Source organism: Corylus avellana, chromosome ca1 (assembly GCF_901000735.1).
Source record: "Corylus avellana chromosome ca1, CavTom2PMs-1.0".
Lineage (NCBI taxonomy): Eukaryota > Viridiplantae > Streptophyta > Magnoliopsida > Fagales > Betulaceae > Corylus > Corylus avellana.
In genome coordinates this window covers 42,558,459-42,575,684 of record NC_081541.1, presented here as the reverse complement: position 1 = coordinate 42,575,684, position 17,226 = coordinate 42,558,459, and the positions used below count along the sequence as shown (strand labels likewise).

The 17,226-nt window shown below is 36.3% G+C and overlaps 3 protein-coding genes across 6 annotated transcripts; 2 read left to right on the top strand and 1 right to left on the bottom strand.

Annotated features, from left to right (window-relative positions):
- On the top strand, positions 1 to 2,357 carry LOC132183867 (large ribosomal subunit protein eL43z). Of its 2 annotated transcripts, XM_059597338.1 has the most exons (5): positions 1 to 103; positions 1,187 to 1,226; positions 1,754 to 1,842; positions 1,936 to 2,018; positions 2,113 to 2,357. In XM_059597338.1, the coding sequence occupies exons 1-5, from the start codon at positions 101 to 103 to the stop codon at positions 2,174 to 2,176; spliced, it is 279 nt and encodes a 92-aa protein (XP_059453321.1). In that variant the 5' UTR covers positions 1 to 100; the 3' UTR covers positions 2,177 to 2,357. The 2 variants fall into 2 exon arrangements, with proteins under 2 accessions (XP_059453321.1, XP_059453313.1); XM_059597330.1 differs by lacking the exon at positions 1 to 103 and having other exon boundaries at positions 1,181 to 1,226.
- A 2,104-nt stretch (positions 2,358 to 4,461) lies between these two features.
- Positions 4,462 to 9,210, top strand: LOC132185427 (uncharacterized). 3 transcript variants are annotated; one of them, XM_059600221.1, is made up of 4 exons: positions 4,462 to 4,591; positions 4,728 to 5,732; positions 6,577 to 8,571; positions 8,702 to 9,210. In XM_059600221.1, the coding sequence occupies exons 1-4, from the start codon at positions 4,579 to 4,581 to the stop codon at positions 8,845 to 8,847; spliced, it is 3,159 nt and encodes a 1,052-aa protein (XP_059456204.1). In that variant the 5' UTR covers positions 4,462 to 4,578; the 3' UTR covers positions 8,848 to 9,210. The 3 variants fall into 3 exon arrangements, with proteins under 3 accessions (XP_059456204.1, XP_059455495.1, XP_059456955.1); XM_059599512.1 differs by having other exon boundaries at positions 4,728 to 5,741; XM_059600972.1 differs by having other exon boundaries at positions 4,705 to 5,741.
- Positions 9,211 to 11,846: 2,636 nt separating this feature from the next.
- LOC132168046 (uncharacterized) lies at positions 11,847 to 16,287 on the bottom strand. Its single transcript, XM_059579115.1, has 3 exons — positions 14,889 to 16,287; positions 13,105 to 13,366; positions 11,847 to 12,467 (listed from the first exon to the last, which is right to left on the bottom strand). Exons 1-3 carry the CDS (start codon positions 15,971 to 15,973, stop codon positions 12,291 to 12,293), a joined length of 1,524 nt encoding a protein of 507 aa, XP_059435098.1. The 5' UTR covers positions 15,974 to 16,287; the 3' UTR covers positions 11,847 to 12,290.
- Positions 16,288 to 17,226: the final 939 nt, after the last annotated feature.

Sequence of the window (17,226 nt, the reverse complement as noted above, 5' to 3'; positions counted from 1 at the left end):
TATATAACAGCAATCAACGAAACGAGACGCTTCGCTTGGCCGCTCGATCAGGAACACTCAAAGAGAGCTTGAGCTTTCTAGGGTTTTCTGCTCCTCCAAAATGGTACTCTCTCTCTCTCTCTCTCTCTCTCTGTGTTTTTGATATAGAAGTTTGATATTGAATGTGAAGGTAAATACCCTTTGTGGAAATGGGATCTGAGTTTTACGGTGTAGGGTTTGAGAAAATGGTTAGATTGGAGTGTTGAACATGTTTGGTTGCTGAGAAAACTGTAGGAACCTTGAGAAAACAATAAATAAGGAAGAAAGTCTTCTATTTTGGTGATAAATTATCAGTTTTACTACGTTATGCGTGGTTCGATGTTAATCTGATGGTTTTCCACTGTTTCGGTGTTGTGTCGTTTTAGATTTGATTGAAAATCATCTTTAAGGAGGTTAATTGAAGTAGATGGCTAGCTGGTTAAGAGGCTTATTGCAATCAGATAGTCTACTGGGTCGTTTAAATTTGGCCAGTTAGCTAATTGATTTTCGTATAGCTCTAAATGTTCGTATATATTTTTGAATTTGTTCATCTTGGGATGATGCTTTAAGGTTGTATGGTGTGATATTCCGTTATATCTCTGTGATGTAAAGGGTGGTTCTGTATGTATGGTCTATGGGCTTTTATATTGTCGATCATGCCTTACTAGGTGGTAGCTAATTATTTCAATTACTGTGGGGTTTGCGTGTATGGGTTGTGTCTTGAGCTGCTGAGCACTTGTTTTACAACTTTTATACTTTTCTTTTGAAAATTTCAGTGCAGCTTAACTTGTGCAAGGTCAAATCGGTTTGATTTCTAATTTGATATCCTCAGTGGCTGTTTGATTATAATGTTCTTGTAATTTGTTCAATAATTAGGCCATCAATTTTTGAAAGTCTGCCAGGTATATGTGATTTCAGAACAATTTTAGATTTGTTTGTTAGTAGTGACATCATTTTTTGTCATTTTTTTGACTTATGTTTTCTTATAAGAGGTATGGCAGTGCCATATTTTTTTGTTGAGCCTCGAGTACTTTTATTGTTGTTTTGATCCTTGAGACCAGCACTGGATGAGCTTCATGTGAAATTTACTATTTTTGTTTTTTTCATGTTATCTATTCAGCTTTCTTTATTCCTTACCTTCCATCTCAATCTTTCTTGTGTTATGCAGACAAAGAGAACCAAGAAGGCTGGTATTGTTGGGAAGTATGGTAAGTTCGATTAACAAATTTGCCCCTTGCTATAAAGTTTTTGAGACATGCAGAGTAATGGGAAGATGATTTCTCTCTTCTCTACTTTTGTACCGCTGGGTGAATAATGTTAGATTATATAAAAAGGAAGTGGAGTTGTGGTTAGCATGATATTTTGGCTGTCCATCATCTAAGAGGCTGGTTTGAAGTGAATTGAGACAAATAATATTTCTTGCTCATGAATTCTTGCATATGATCCTGGATTTTGATTTTATAGGATATACCTTTTTGGTGTTCTGTACTGATGCATCTAAGTCCTTGCATTGGGGTGGTAATCTTTGTCAGATTGAGGGCCATATAACCCTTTATCTGTGTGGGATAACATGTTCATATCATTTACCCATTTCCCATTTTCCATTTTCCATTTTCTGTTAGTCTGTCTCCTTGTGCACCCATGTTCTTTTTGATTAGGAATGTGTAGGACATGTTTATACACTGCACATATACGCAGTTAGAAAGGTGCTGATATTTATCTTCTTTCATTTCAGGCACCCGTTATGGTGCTAGTCTGAGGAAGCAGATTAAGAAGATGGAAGTCAGCCAGCACAGCAAATACTTCTGCGAGTTTTGTGGGAAGGTATTACCCTTTATCTCCCCGTACTGCATTGTGGCATTAGAGTTTACTGGGGTTTCAATGTAAGTTAGGTAATGAACGGGTGTATTCTTGCAGTTTGCAGTGAAGAGGAAGGCTGTTGGAATCTGGGGTTGCAAGGATTGTGGAAAAGTGAAAGCAGGAGGTGCTTACACATTGAAGTAAGGATTTTCTTAAGCTTGATTGTGTTAGTCATTTACCAGTACGTCTTTAGTTGAAGGTTTCTAATTGTTGTTTTCTGCGTGAATTTGACAGCACCGCAAGTGCTGTGACGGTTCGGAGCACCATCCGGAGGCTGAGGGAGCAGACGGAGAACTGAAATCATATGTTTTTGTCTTTAATTTTGACATTAGCAATCAGAATGTAGTTCTTGGTGAAAGATTTTGTGACACAGTTTGTGGCTATTGTTTTTATTTTCATAATTCGTTACATGCCTTGATGCAGACTAAGCAGGATTCCGCTGGTTATTGTGTTTAATCATTGCAGTTTTGATTTTCTTCTCTGGCTGGTATTCCGTAGTATGTAAAATCAAGGTTGGCACGCTATCACAAAGTGTGCCCTTTTTTTCAATGGAAAATGTGCAATCAGGGTCATTGAGAACGGAATTAACGTTTATGGGATTCTATTATCTTTATCCCCCAGTCGTTTAGGCCTGGTTTGGTCTCTTACATGGTTATTCGTGGCTGTTTCTATGTTGTGATGTTTTATTTACAACCTTAATTCCTATTTTTATTAAGGTTTTGGAGTTGCTCGTTCGCCAATCTTTTGGTAATAGTAGTATGAATCCGTGGGCGAAAGAGAAGTTGAGAATAAAAACATTGATAAAGAGATTTATGGGTATAGCTCAATAAAGAATTATAATCATTAGATCAACTAGGAATGGGAGATTCATGTTAGGAATTTAGAAAATTTGGATACAAAATGTCCCGTCGAATCGACAAAATGTCAGAGTGTCATTTAGGCCGGAGAACAAATGATTGGTTTGGAGCAAATCTAAATTGATAGCATTCGGTGCCACATCCAATTTGAACAGAACATCTCCACATTCGATTAGAAAAGCATCTATGATATATATATATATATATATATATATATATTATTTTTATTTGGCGTAATTATCTTTTCACGTTTAGGTTTCAATTCGTATCGTAGATGGTACTTGATTTATGGCTAAATACCAGTTTAGTACATCCGTCACTATTTTATCAGCCAAACTAACAAACTGTCATGTGCCCTAACATATACATGTCACATGTTCTTAAAAATGTTCTAATAAATAAATAAATATATATGAGGTGGCCTGGTCACCCCCATTTTGACCATTAGGAGTTGCTTAGCGACTCCTAAGGCCATATTAGGGTGGCTGAACAACCCCTAAGGCCATTGGAGGTGGTTTTACCACCTCTTGTGGTCAATCTAGGGGTGGTTTCGACTATTCCTTTTTGACCACCTCAAACCGGCTATAGGGGGTGGCTGAAGTCACCCACATGACTTCTGGGGGTGGCCAATAGCCAAAATGAGGTGGCCGCCTAATATATATTTTTTAAAGGGTTTAGTATTTTTAATTATTTTATTTATTGGTTTTAGGACATGTGGCATGTTTATGTTAGGACACGTGACAGTCGGTTAGTTTGGCAGAGGTATTAAACTGCTTTTTGTCTATAAGTTAAGTATCATATGTGATACGAATTGAAACCTAAGTAAAAAAAAAAAAAATGTTAAAACCTAAGTACTCTACATGAGATTCGGGATAATGTATAGCATTATTGTATCTTACGGTAATAACTTCGTAGTCCCAATCAACCCATGGCTCACTCCTTATTAAAATAATAATAATAATAAAATTAATTAAAATTGTCACGTCAACATTATAGGGTAATTATAAAATAAAAACTAATCTTTCATGTACCAAATGCTTCATAAAACACGCCATTTAAGGTTTTGCTTAATGAAAGATAATAGGATAAATTATGTTTCTTCTGAAAGAATCAATGAAGCAAGCACCATGTCCCAGATGCTGGTTTGTTATTTTATTTTATTTATTTACTTTTTCTCAGCAGGCTGGTTTGTTAATTAATAATATCGAGAGAAAAAGTTTCATGTGTGAAAAATAGTTGATATATGATACACAAACTTTCTTTTTTTATACTCTTTTGTATCTTAAAGTAATATACTAACTCTCTTTTTCACTCTTAACTGCTTACCTATTAAGGTATCAGTTGAAGAAAGAAAATAAGATGAGATTAAAAAATATTGTAGTAAAAAGTTGACCTGACAAATCTCACATAAGGGAAGTAAGCACTTGACTTGACAAATTTTATATTTACTTCTAAGTGCTTACTACTTTGATGTGACAATCAACATGTAATTCTAAGTGTTTATTCACAGTAAAAAAACACTATTAAATTTTAGATAGATTAATTTACATAATTTCAAATCATTAGTGATTTTCAAAAACAATAAACACTTCAAAATGATTATAGCATTTCTCTGTATTCTTAACCATGACATTTGGCAATTATTGTACTTTTTCCTACCTTTAAGACTTTATTGTACCAAGTGTGCCGTCTGCTTTAAGGAAAGAAAAGAAGGAAGAAGGGAATCTCTTAGTTTGTGTTACCCAATACCCTCTTAAAGCCTCGCTCTCATTTTCTCATGGAATCTTAATGGTTATCTTTGCAGGGCCCAAATCTTGCTTTACTCCCAGGAACTCTAAGCACCATGCCATTGCCAGGTCTCTCTCTCTCTCTCTTGATTTACTGTTCTAGGATTGATCACTTCAAGTTATCATGAATTTTGTGGATTGATGAAACCCATGTTATAATGAGGATGCTAAACCTTGCTTAGACTTGCTTAATATCCAATTACAGATAATAAGGAACTGATGATGCACAAAGCTGAGAAGAAGTATGAAGTGGGTAAATTGGTGGATGAGGAAGAGGCAAAGCAAAGGCAATTAAGAGCTATTTTAAACAAACTTACTCCAACGAAGTTTGAGAAACTTTTTGAGCAAGTGAAAGCAGTTAACATTGACAATGTTGCCACTCTAACTGGTGTTGTGTCACAGATTGTTGACAGAGCTTCAATGGAGCCTATTTACTGTGAAATGTATGTAAATTTCTGTTGTCATCTGGCCGGGGAGTTGCCTGATTTCAATGAAGACAATGAAAAGATAACTTTTAAGAGAGTGCTTCTGAACAAGTGCCAGTGGGAATTTGAGAGGGGGGAAAGAGAAAGAGAGCAAGAAGAAGAAGCTAATAAAGCTGATGAAGAGGGTGAGATCCACCAGTCTGCAGAGGAAAGAGAAGAGAAGAGAGTTAAGGCTAGAAGACGAATGTTGGGTAACATTAGATTAACTGGGGAGTTGTACAAGAAGAAAATGTTGACTGAGCGAGTAATGCACGCATGTATACAGAAATTGCTGGGTCAGTTTCAGGATCCTGATGAAGAAGATCTTGAAGCTTTGTGCAAATTGATGGGTACTATTGGGGAGATGATCGACCATGAAAAAGCTAAGGAGCATATGGATAGATATTTTGAGAGAATGAAGACATTATCCAATAATATGAATTTATCTTCTAGAGTCAGGTTCATGTTGAAGGATGGAATTGATTTGAGAAAGAATAAATGGCAGCAGAGGAGGAAAGTTGAAGGGCCGAAAAAGATTGAGGAAGTGCACAGAGATACTGCTAAAGAACGACATGTGCAATTTAGCAGCTTGGGTCGTGGTTCGAGCAAAAACCAGTCAGCAAGAAGGGCACCTATGGATTTTGGTCCAAGAGGGTCAATGAAGTTATCTTCCCCAAATGCTCAGATGGGTGATTACCGTGGAGTGCCGCCTACTCAGGATATTCGGTCGGAGCAAAGACTGTCTGGTGAGGCTGGTCTCTTTCTGTCTCTCTCTCTTAAATTTTAGTTATATTAATTAATCATCAAATTTCAATGATTAGAATTCCATACAAGTTACAGCAGCCTTAGTGTTGTTTGTTTTTCACCTCTTATTGACCAGACTCTTCTTTGTTTGAGCTGCTCCCATTGATAGCACATATAAATATAGTGTACCCCCTTATTATCTTATTTCCTCTATGAGGGAGAAAGAAAATTACATGCCTTTTGGAATCTAAATATGCGTGTATGAAGCAAATACTTCCCTCTAGTTTTCTTGGATTATAAGGGCTAACGAAAGCTTCTCTGCCTTCCTTTGGAGTTCTTTACTTTGGCTAAGCCATCATTTTACTCTAGGCTATCTTTTAGTATCATATATACATGTGATATAGACAAAAATCTCTATTTTTGACACTAGATATGTTTTCTAGAGATTATTGGAAGAGTGTACATCCCCACAATATGAAGTAAAGGAGCATCTTACATATTTTGATCATTTCTACACTAGAGAACCATGTATTTGATCTCATATTGCCACATAAGTATTCTTACTAGACCTTGTTTAAGGCCTTCTGCATATCAAACCATTTTGATAAGTGACTAATAATTTCAATATATGGTGGTTTTTAGCTATGCAGCTGGTGGGTGTATCAGGAAACTCAAATTGTAGAGAAAGAGTCTTTATAAATGTTGCTGTACTTGATGTACTGTTCTAGGATTGATCGCTTTTAAGTTTAAATACTACTCCAATCTGTGAATTTTTTGGATTGATGAAACCCGTCTTTTAATAAGGATACTAAACCTGGTTTAGACATGCTTAATATCCAATTACAGGTAATCAGGAACTCATGATCAAAGATCTAACCTTGACCAACCAGTTATTACTGAGAAAACTCGAGCGGTGGCAATGGTGGTTTTTTGTGGCACTCAACATTTTCTTCCTCGCTGTGGGTCAATCTACTGTTGTTCTTAATGGAAGATTTTATCATGACCAGGGTGGAAATGGTAAATGGATGGCTACTCTTGTTCAAACTGCTGCCTTCCCAATCCTTTTCATCCCCCTCTTTCTTATTCCTTCCTCTCAGCAGCCTTCAACTTCATTGGCTCCACCCTCTATTAAAATTCTTGCCTTGATCTACTTCTCTCTTGGAGTGCTGATATCTGGTGACAACATGATGTATTCTGTTGGACTCTTGTACCTTCCTGCCTCTACTTACTCCCTCATATGTGTATCCCAATTAGCTTTTAATGTGGTTTTCTCTTACTTCATCAATTCTCAGAGGTTCACTGCTTCAGTTGTTAACTCTGTGGTTGTCCTCTCATTATCTGCTGCCCTGATTGCAGTCAATGACGACTCTGAAGGACCATCAGGAATTTCTAGGTGGAAATATATCATTGGCCTCCTTTGTACCCTAGGAGGTTCTGCACTTTACTCTCTTTTGCATTCCCTGATGCAGCTTTCCTTCCAAAAGATCCTGAAAAGGGAAACATTTTCTGTGGTTTTGGAAATGCAAATCTATACATCACTTGTTGCCACTTGTGTTTCGATTGTGGGTCTTTTTGCAAGTGGGGAGTGGAAGAGTTTGCATGGGGAAATGGAGAGTTTTGGTGCAGGAAGAGTTCCTTATGTAATGACTTTGGTTTCGACAGCTGTGGCTTGGCAGATTTACTCTGTTGGGGTTGTGGGGTTGATTTTTGTGGCTTCATCTCTCTTCTCCAACGTAATCAGTACTGTCTCTTTTGCTGTTACTCCTATTGCTTTTGTGATAGTTTTCCATGACAAGATGAACAGCATCAAGGTAATTGCTATGCTTTTGGCTCTTTGGAGTTCTGTATCTTATATTTACCAGAATTATCCTGATGATTCTAAGACAAGTAGAACGCTAAATGATGTCATTGAATCTCATAATGACTATCACAAGGCAAGGAGAACACAAAATGATGTTAGTGCTACCAATATTCAACACAAGGGTTCAATTCCTTCTCCTCAAACTCCATTACTGATGATGCACAAAGCTAAGAAGAAGTATGAAGTGGGTAAAGTAGTGGATGAGGAAGAGGCAAAGCAAAGGCAATTAAGAGCTATTTTAAACAAACTTACTCCAACGAAGTTTGAGAAACTTTTTGAGCAAGTGAAAGCAGTTAACATTGATAATGTTGCCACTCTAGCTGGTGTTGTGTCACAGATCTTTGACAGAGGTTTAATGGAGCCTATGTACTGTGAGATGTATGTAAATTTCTTTTGTCGTCTGGCCGGGGAGTTGCCTGATTTCAATGAAGACAATGAAAAGATAACTTTTAAGAGAGTGCTTCTGAACAAGTGCCAGGAGGAATTTGAGAGAGGGGAAAGAGAGCAAGAAGAAGCTAATAAAGTTGATGAAGAGGGTGAGATCAAACAGTCTGCAGAGGAAAGAGAAGAGAAGAGAGTTAAGGCTAGAAGACGAATGTTGGGTAACATTCGATTAATTGGGGAGTTGTACAAGAAGAAAATGTTGACTGAGCGAATAATGCATGCATGTATACAGAAATTGCTGGGTCAGTTTCAGGATCCTGATGAAGAAGATCTTGAAGCTTTGTGCAAATTGATGAGTACTATTGGGGAGATGATCGACCACCAAAAAGCTAAGGAGCATATGGATGCATATTTTGATAGAATGAAGACATTATCCAATAACATGAATTTATCTTCTAGGGTCAGGTTCATGTTGAAGGATGCAATTGATTTGAGAAAGAATAAATGGCAGCAGAGGAGGACAGTCGAGGGGCCGAAAAAGATTGAGGACGTGCACAAAGATGCTGCTCAAGAACGACAGGCGAAAAAATTAGCAGGTGAATGACGACGGATACAGGGTTCTAACTCAGGACCTTTGCTTTGATACCATGTTAAATCACCACTTATCTCAAAAACTTAAGTGTATAAGATATCGTTGATTTAATCTTTTAATTTATATTTTAATAGGTGATTACCGTGAAATACTGCCTACTCCTGATGTTTGGTCGGAGGAAAGTGAAAGACAGTCCTATGAGGTTGGGACCTTGTCAATTCCCTTGCTGCAAAGACCTATTGGTGATGATTCTACTTCTCTGGGACCTCAAGTTGGCTAGTAAGAACAAAAACATTTCTAATGTCTATTCGGACATCTTGTTTCATGTTAGGATTATGGTCAATTTCTTCTTTGGCTTTAAGCCTTTTTTTTTGTTAATGGATGGTTGGTTAGTTCTTAGGATCTTGCTGATGGTGTTTTACTACTACTTGTATGCACGAGGAAAATGATATCTTGCCTCTAAATTTGGTGCTAAATCGAGACGGCGAGTGAGATTTGTGATTAATTTTTTGTTTGTTTTCGGCACATTTAAGCACCGTTTGTTTCGATGTTTAGCTGAAAATACTTTTCAGAAAAACGTGGCATAAAAATAGTTCTCTTTGCTGCTTGAGCTTCTTTTGTCTTTGTTTGTTTCCTAAGGAAAATGAGACTTGAAATGGCTTTTGCCAATTCACTGTAAAATGAGAAACACAATGGAAAGTGTTTGTCTTAGATTGGTTTCCTCCAGTTTCTCTGCAACCAAACCCTAATTTATACTGTATAGTTCAATGAGATATCAGACTCTGCAATTTTAGAAGGAATTTTTAATTGATTTGTTAATGGGGAATTAGTAGTTTATACCCTAACTCTCACCTTTTAATTTAGAAACTCCTTCATCAAGTTTATCTATCATGTTATTATCAGAAATGCTAGGTGTTCTTCTAATATTCTTCTAACTATTATGTGACTTTTAAAATTACCGTTAAATCATTATTGACTTTTAATCTATTGGTGATTTTAAAAGTCACATCACAGTTAGAAGAATACTAGAAGAACACTAGAAGAACATCAAACATTTTCCTGTTATTATTCATCTAAAATAATTGAAATGTTTTGTTATTTTTCTTAACCTCGATTCGAACAATTGGAAGGCATTTCCAAGAAAATCTTACAACAAATAAACAACTTTTTTTCTTTCTTTTTTTTAACGATGAGTTTTGTATGCGTAGTGCAATTCATTGAATTCAATGAGAAAAACAAAAAAAAAAAAAAAATTCCAAAAAAAGAGAGAAGGAAGTATAAGTAAAATTCAATGAGAAATAAATTTGAAAATTAATTGAATTTTGTAAGTAATCTATGGACCTACTTTGGTCATGTGGGTCTATGGCTAGTGATAATGGATAATAATTCCTTAAAAGATAAAATTGTCATAATTTCTCAACATTTTATATTATTAAACCTTGTATCCCTGTTTCCAACTGCCAAAAATAATGGTTTAGAAATTAATAATTGACAAGATGCTAAATAATACCATATTCCTTAAAAGTATCGAATTGGGATTTTTATCATTAAAGATGGGCCTGGCCTAGAAGATTCAAAGAAAGAGAAGCCTATGATTGCAAATAATTGACTAATTTAGGCCATCTGAAATGTTGACTAATTTCTTTAGAGTAACTTGGTTCCTAAATGTGTATTTGCAAAGATACTCTTACATTCATTTCACGACAGTTGATGTTATATATTTTAAATTACTCGAAACACCTCACATCAATCGATATGAAATAAATATGATGAGTGGTATTACTATTTGACAAATTAGAAAATGCAAAAGAAAGTTTTGAAATGAGTAGTGAAAAGAGTTTGAGGTTATGATGTATTATGTAGCTTTTCACTTGTTTATTATTTATGAACAAAGTTTTCCTCCAAAATATTTTCTCCAGATATCTTTAGAGCATGTGAGACTATATACTCCAAAAAGTAACATGATTCTCTCAATTTCTCTTGAAATGGGAAAGAATCATTTCATGGTCCGGATTAGATTTCGCAGTATCTAACTATATATACGTTGGTATGTTATACTGCAAAATCTAATATGAATCATGACATAAAAATGGTCATATTCATTCTAAAGACAAATATCAGTTTAATAAACTGGACCGAAAAAAACTTTGGCCATCATTTGTGGCACATTCACTCTCCTTTTGAGACTTGGAAAAGAGCAAGGTAAAGCAACAAAGGAATGGTGAAAATGCATGAGAAATGAAGCTGACTCTAAATTTGATTTTTCTAATGAAGATTGTCAACTTATTTCAAAAAAAGAAAAGAAAAAGTAAAGCACTATAATGATTTTTTTTTTTTTTTTTCCCTTCCTTGTGACATCAAAGATTGCAGTGGAGAGACAAGTAAGCAGGCCTTTTGTCCTTTACTATGCTTTCATATGACAACTAAATTTAGCGAATAATAGGCAATTTGTATGATGATATCTATGTGAATGGGTTGCGACAATCATGGGTCAAATGGGTGCACACCACCCATTTCAACACCCTCCGATAATTGTTCCTCGGATTACATTATTTTGCCTTTTAAGGTAACAAACTCGCTTTGCCACACATTCTCTCATTTAGTAAAAAATAATTTTTTTTAATACTTGTAATGATTGATTTTTACAGTCAGATCATCTATTTGTATGACAATCGTATAACGGTATACTAAATAGCGTTTCTCTCGAACAATTTTTCTTCGGATAGCACATTTTGCTTTGTTAATAAGAGGTGTGTTGGTAAGAATATTACAATTTTTACTACAAACGGAATATAATCCTTTTTGTCTCCGCTCTAAGTGAAATGGAGATGAATCATTTTATGATCCAAATTTTATTTTGTTTCATTTAACCGTGTACATATTATTACATCATTTAAGAAATTTAAATGATGTGACAACATATTCACCATGTGACAATATATACACCATTAGATTTTTAAAATCTGCTCTAAACCATAAAATAGATCCACTCTATTTCACTTATCATTTATCACATCAGCTACTAAAATATAATACGCCAAATAACAGTTCACTTGACACCCGTTTTCATAAAATATTAATTGTACAGAAATTTGTAAAAATTTGCGTAAAAACTGCAATACCCCAAACATTTTCCAAACAAGAAAATAAGAAGCTAACCAAAAAAGAAAAAAATAATAATAAAGAAAAAGAAAAAGAAGAGAACAAATAGATTAGATGGACTTTCTTTCTTTCTCTCTTTCTTATTTCTTTGGCTGGATAGTTAGAGAATTTGTCACCTCCATAAAAAGCCAACAACTTCGCATACAACAGTGGCTGGGTTGAGGTTTAACCTCGGCACCAGCACTTTATATTACATCTACCTCATCTTTACAAAACTGTACTGAGATGGAAAACTAAAAGAATAGTTGAACAAATGGATGCCATCATCATCCACCCTCTTTTTTTTTTTTCTTTTTCTTTTTTCTCTCTCTCTTTCTCTGTGTCTCATCTCTATGTATACACAATCTTCAAGCAGTATAGATGATCATTCCACCCTTCTTTGCCATTTTCTTCTCTACCACTCACGTTCCAAAGAGGCACAGCAAATTGAATCCTCCCCAAGCAAGACGCCAAAGAGAAGATTACAACATAAAACACAAAACTACATTGGTGACATAAGCAATTGTCCCGATGCTGCCGCCATCTCATGCGTTAAAATAGCTCGAGCTACAGTTGAAAGTCTCACACAATTGGAATTGGAATGTTGTTGTTGCTATTATGGTGTATTTGTTTTTGAACGGCCTTAACTGCCGCTACTCTAGCCGCATTGGCTGCCCTATTGGCTGCCGCTACTGCCCTGTTGACCCGTTCATCCACCTTGGCCACATCATAGGCTCTCTCTGCTGCTCGCCGAGCTTCCTGATTGTAAATCAAAATCATAAAACTCATTAGAAAAAGAAAACCCTTCAATAGTTATTCGATTGCTTAGTTAACTGTCTGCAGTGTGTTATCCTGTTTCCTCCTGTGCCTTCTGCCAGGTGGAGCTAAAATGCTCTTCTCATTTTTTAAATTATAAGACAGTAATATTTGTGTTGCATTCACCAGTAAGGAGGTTTGGCCATGGAACATACAAAAATGATGCTTGAAGATTAAAATGTTATAAGTAAGAGGATAAGTAGAGAATTATAATAATTGCCATGGTCCACGCAAACAAATTCGGGCAGAAAATAATTCTTTAAATCATCTTGAAGTAAAGTGTTACAAAAATGAAGTGGAACATGCATGGAAAATTGAATACGTATGCCTAGCAATTCTTTTATTTGGTGAGTATGCCTGGTGACAAATATCAACAGTAAATGGCAAATGAACCATATAACATAAGGATAATAGCCCAAGGCAACAGCGTTCTTTTGCGGCTAACTTTAACAGTCAAGGGTACAAGAAGACGGGATCATCCAGAGTATTATAGCAAAATGACAATATAAACAGGCATCAGGGTATAAGCTGCAGCTAAGATATTTGGAGCATTATGCAATTAAGATAGGAAGTAAAGTACCTGCACAGCATTAAGTACTTTGGAATGATAAACAGCAACAGGAGATACTGGATAGCTGGTGTTCTGTGTGCTTGGTATGTCAAGAATTCCATTTTGCCAGTGACCAGATTGTGTTTCCCCATTTCTAAAGGTGTACATTCCAAGGCCTTGCCTTCTACCCTCATGCCAGGCTCCCTCATATCGATGCCCATTTGCAAAAGAATAGACTCCAAACCCATGCATCTTGTCCGCAAAATATTCCCCAGCATACGTGTCCCCATTTCTGAATAAAACAAAAATACATGAGCTGGCAAAAAGAATAAGATGAAAACTTTTAGTATCTACATTTCTGTTCTTTTTTTTTTTGGGGGGGAGTGGTATTTATGAATGCTGCAACAGAGATAGTAATAGATGCAAAATCAACAATGAAACTTACTAAGTTATACCCATTAGTGAGAGAGATAGGAAGTCATTCCAAAAAGGAAACAAAACTTGATGCATGGATGTGTCTGCATAGGTGTACACACACACACACACATATATAGAGAGAAGAGGGAAATCACATTCATAAGCTGCTTAACTTTTGGAACACAACCTAAGTGTAAATGAAAAAGTTTAAAAGACATAAATGGCTGACATGGGCTGACGAGGTGTGTTTTAAGTAGCTTTCCATTTGTTTTTTTAAAGTGGCGGATATGAGAAGCCACGCTATGTCAACCCATGAAATAGGTGTGATAAATAGATGTAAAAAGTAGCATTGTTAAATAGTGATAAATACCGTTCTTTCCATTTTGCCTCATGAATTAGTGAATCAAACATTTTCTAGGAAGAAGTATAGATAAAAATGACACGTCTTAGTGTTGGCTCGGTTTTTCAGATTGGAAACGCTAACTATCTTCTTAACCAAAAAAAAAAATGTAATGAGACAAGTCAATCATAAGTGCGTTATTTTATCCTGACTTGTGCACTATGATAAAAAAACTAACAGCAACTTCATTCATACATAGTATCATTGGCTCATCCTTGCAGTTATAACCAATCACACTGCTGCCCTGCTATGCATGGCATTATGATTCAGTCAAAAGTACAGCATTAAGAATACAAAACTAATAATGATTTATGACTTTATGTCACCACATCAAAATCAATCAGTCATCTGAAGACGCGTCAATGCTGATGCCATTATGCCTAAAAGGTACAGGCAGTAAAAAATACATAATACTCAAGCTAAAATTTTTTTTGATAAGTAAATAATACTCAGGCTAAATTATCAAGATAACAGATAAATCCAATCTAATTTCATATCTGGAAAGATCTCGAAGGACCTGACAGAAATCACAACCTAAAACAGAGCTATGATATTATAGAGCTAAAAGATCCAAACCTAAGCTGCATCATCTACGCTAATTCTTATACATAATAAACCTACCAATACAAAATAACCAACGAAAGCATTAGCAACTAAAACCAATCATAATACAAAGAACACTCAATGAACCACAAATTATCATCAAACCTACACCAAATTGAACGTACTCATATGCTTCAACCACTTATTTACAAATAAAAACATCCAATAATTCCATCAAGAAATTAGAATGCAACTCTAATCCATTGACGAAAAATTCATTCCCTGTAAATGCCAAGACATCAAAAATGTAAACCATTTACTTCCAAACAATGATTAACATTTTAATAACTTCACCGTCGAGTTATCCTACGAAATCTATAGCATCCTAGTCCGATTTACAAACAACAGAAACAACAAGAATCCAACAATTCTATTCCCATAAAAAATCAATCACCTGAAATGGTAGTGGCCAAGGCCATGCTTGACGCCCCACTTGAACTCCCCAACATACCGACTCCCATCCTCACAAGTATGCACTCCACACCCATGGCTCTGCCCATTGGCCCATTCTCCGGCATAAACATCCCCTGTATAAAACCGGTACACCCCGAAACCGTGCCGGAGCCCCTGCCGATAGTGCCCCCGATACCGGCTCCCCCTGGCCCACGTCTCTACCCCATACCCATCATACTTCCCATCCACCCAATCTCCCTCGTACCTCCCACTCATGTAATAGTAGTACACCCCACTTCCCGAACACTTTCCCTTGTGAAACTCGCCCTCGTACACGTCCCCGTTGCTGTAAATCTGTACCCAACACCCCGAATTCACTCTCTTCTCAGGTTTTGGCCGAGACCCAATTGACCAAAACACCGGTAGAGGGGACCGAGATATTGGCGAGCCTTTGCAGAGCTTGATCGGGAAAGAGCGGGCAAGGAAGAGGCGTATTGAAGGGAGGCGAGGGAGCGCAAGGTTGAGGGAGAACAAGAGCGCGGCGGAGAACGCAAAGGCAGAGAGGAAGTCCAAAAGGAAGGAGCGGCTCGGGTTGGACACCAGGAAGTAGAAGAACGGGATCGAGAGCAAGAGGACGAGCCGGATATGGACCTGAAATCTCCGAAAGTGCTTGGCCTTCCGTAGCCCCCGATATATAAACGCCTTGACAGCCACCGATACAGAGAAAAAGGAGGCGTTCTGGGGAGCGAATTGTGGTGGGTGAGAATGGAATTGGTAGAGGGTGGGAGATTTGGTGAGAGAGGAGTGGGTTTGCGTCAAAAGGGTCCTCTTGTACGGGGTTGGAGAAGAGGAAGAAGAAGGAGATGGAGGGTCTATTGGGTCATTGTGTTGTAGTTGGTGGTGGGGAGGAGGAGGAGGGTAGGGATGAAAAGATAGTTCGGGATTAGGGGAAAGGTGGGAATTGTAGGATTGCTTGTGGTGGATGGAGGAGGGGGGAGGGAAGAGGAGAGGTGGGGTTGGGTTGAAATCGGAAGAGACGCCGCTGCTTTCTTTTCCGATCTGAACTTCGGATTTCTTCTGATGCATTACATACAAAATATGAAAAAGAAAAAAGCCTTTGCTTTCTCACTCACCCTTCTTCTTCTTCTTCTTCTTGGGTATTTGATTTGTGATTTGATGACTTGACTTTGGCTTCGGTTTTGGTTTATGGAATTGAATTGGGTATGTGGGTTTGCCGTGTTTTTCTACGGGAAATTTTTGTGAAAGAGAGAGAGCGGTGTGTGCGTGAAGTTTATGGTAATGGGGGAAGAGAGAGAGAGACAGGAAGAAGAAAATTTGAAAGCAGGAAGAGGTGTGACGGAGGAAAGAGCGTATGACCGACCTCTACCCTTTCAACTTCGCTAAGGGATTGGGACTTGGGAGGGGAGGATCCATGTGATGTCAAATCTTTGTGTAAATTCACCTCTCTCTCTCTCTCTCTCTTTTCTTTATTTTATTTTTTATTTTTTATTTTTTTTATTTTTTTATTTTTATCTTTTGTGTGTTTCTTTTGGGTGTCATGTGCGAGAGAAAAGGTACTTGAAAGTTATACTAAAGTCTTGGTTATATATCTATTAAAAATGTCAATCATCTCAAATTATTGTTTCAAAAGTTGATTTTTAAATGATGTGTCACCGTCTCATAAGTCAGTGATACATTATTTGAAAATCAACTTTTAAAAAGAAAATTTAAGATATGTAGAACTTCTTATTATCTATATGATTGCGGATTCTGCTTAGATGCCATAAAAAAATTATGTTGTTTTCTTAACGGTTTAGATTTATTTATTTTTATCTTTTTATTTCATAAAAACTTAGAACTAAGTCTTAACCTTTGAGAAAACTACAAAACACACACACACACACATATATATATATATATATATATATATATATATATATAGGGGTTTGATGCTATTCTCTTGTACCAAAAAATATGTAAGATAATGAAAACAAATGGTACATAGAAATTTATTTATTTATTTATTTTAAAGCAGGATATGTTTGTTAACGTGTTTTTTAGGATGTATTTTGTTTGAAAAAAAAATGCACTGATATAACATAAAGATAAAAACAACTTAAAAATTTTAAACAGTATTTTGGGTTATTTATTAATGTTTTTAACTTAAAAAAAAAAAAAAAATTGTTGACAAATATGGCCAATTAGATTATTATATGCAAGACAGATGGAGTTATTACAAGTATTAATGTTTTTACTTGTTAACTAAGAAATTGAGGTTTGACTCTCATTACTTGTCAAAGGTGACAAAATACTTGTAATTAATTGTCGAAGGTGTTGTT

Excerpts from the sequence above, each read along its gene's own strand:
- LOC132183867 (XM_059597330.1), top strand. The coding sequence starts at position 1,181 with ATGCAGACAAAGAGAACCAAGAAGGCTGGTATTGTTGGGAAGTATG. Across the intron at positions 1,843-1,935 it reads TCTGCGAGTTTTGTGGGAAG|TTTGCAGTGAAGAGGAAGGC; the intron begins GTATTACCCTTT and ends GTATTCTTGCAG. Across the intron at positions 2,019-2,112 it reads GGAGGTGCTTACACATTGAA|CACCGCAAGTGCTGTGACGG; the intron begins GTAAGGATTTTC and ends TGAATTTGACAG.
- LOC132185427 (XM_059599512.1), top strand. Across the intron at positions 5,742-6,576 it reads AAGACTGTCTGGTGAGGCTG|GTAATCAGGAACTCATGATC; the intron begins GTCTCTTTCTGT and ends ATCCAATTACAG. Across the intron at positions 8,572-8,701 it reads ACAGGCGAAAAAATTAGCAG|GTGATTACCGTGAAATACTG; the intron begins GTGAATGACGAC and ends ATATTTTAATAG.
- LOC132168046 (XM_059579115.1), bottom strand. The coding sequence starts at position 15,973 with ATGCATCAGAAGAAATCCGAAGTTCAGATCGGAAAAGAAAGCAGCGGC. Across the intron at positions 13,367-14,888 it reads CTTGGCCACTACCATTTCAG|AAATGGGGACACGTATGCTG; the intron begins GTGATTGATTTT and ends TGTTTTATTCAG. Across the intron at positions 12,468-13,104 it reads AAGTACTTAATGCTGTGCAG|GAAGCTCGGCGAGCAGCAGA; the intron begins GTACTTTACTTC and ends ATTTACAATCAG.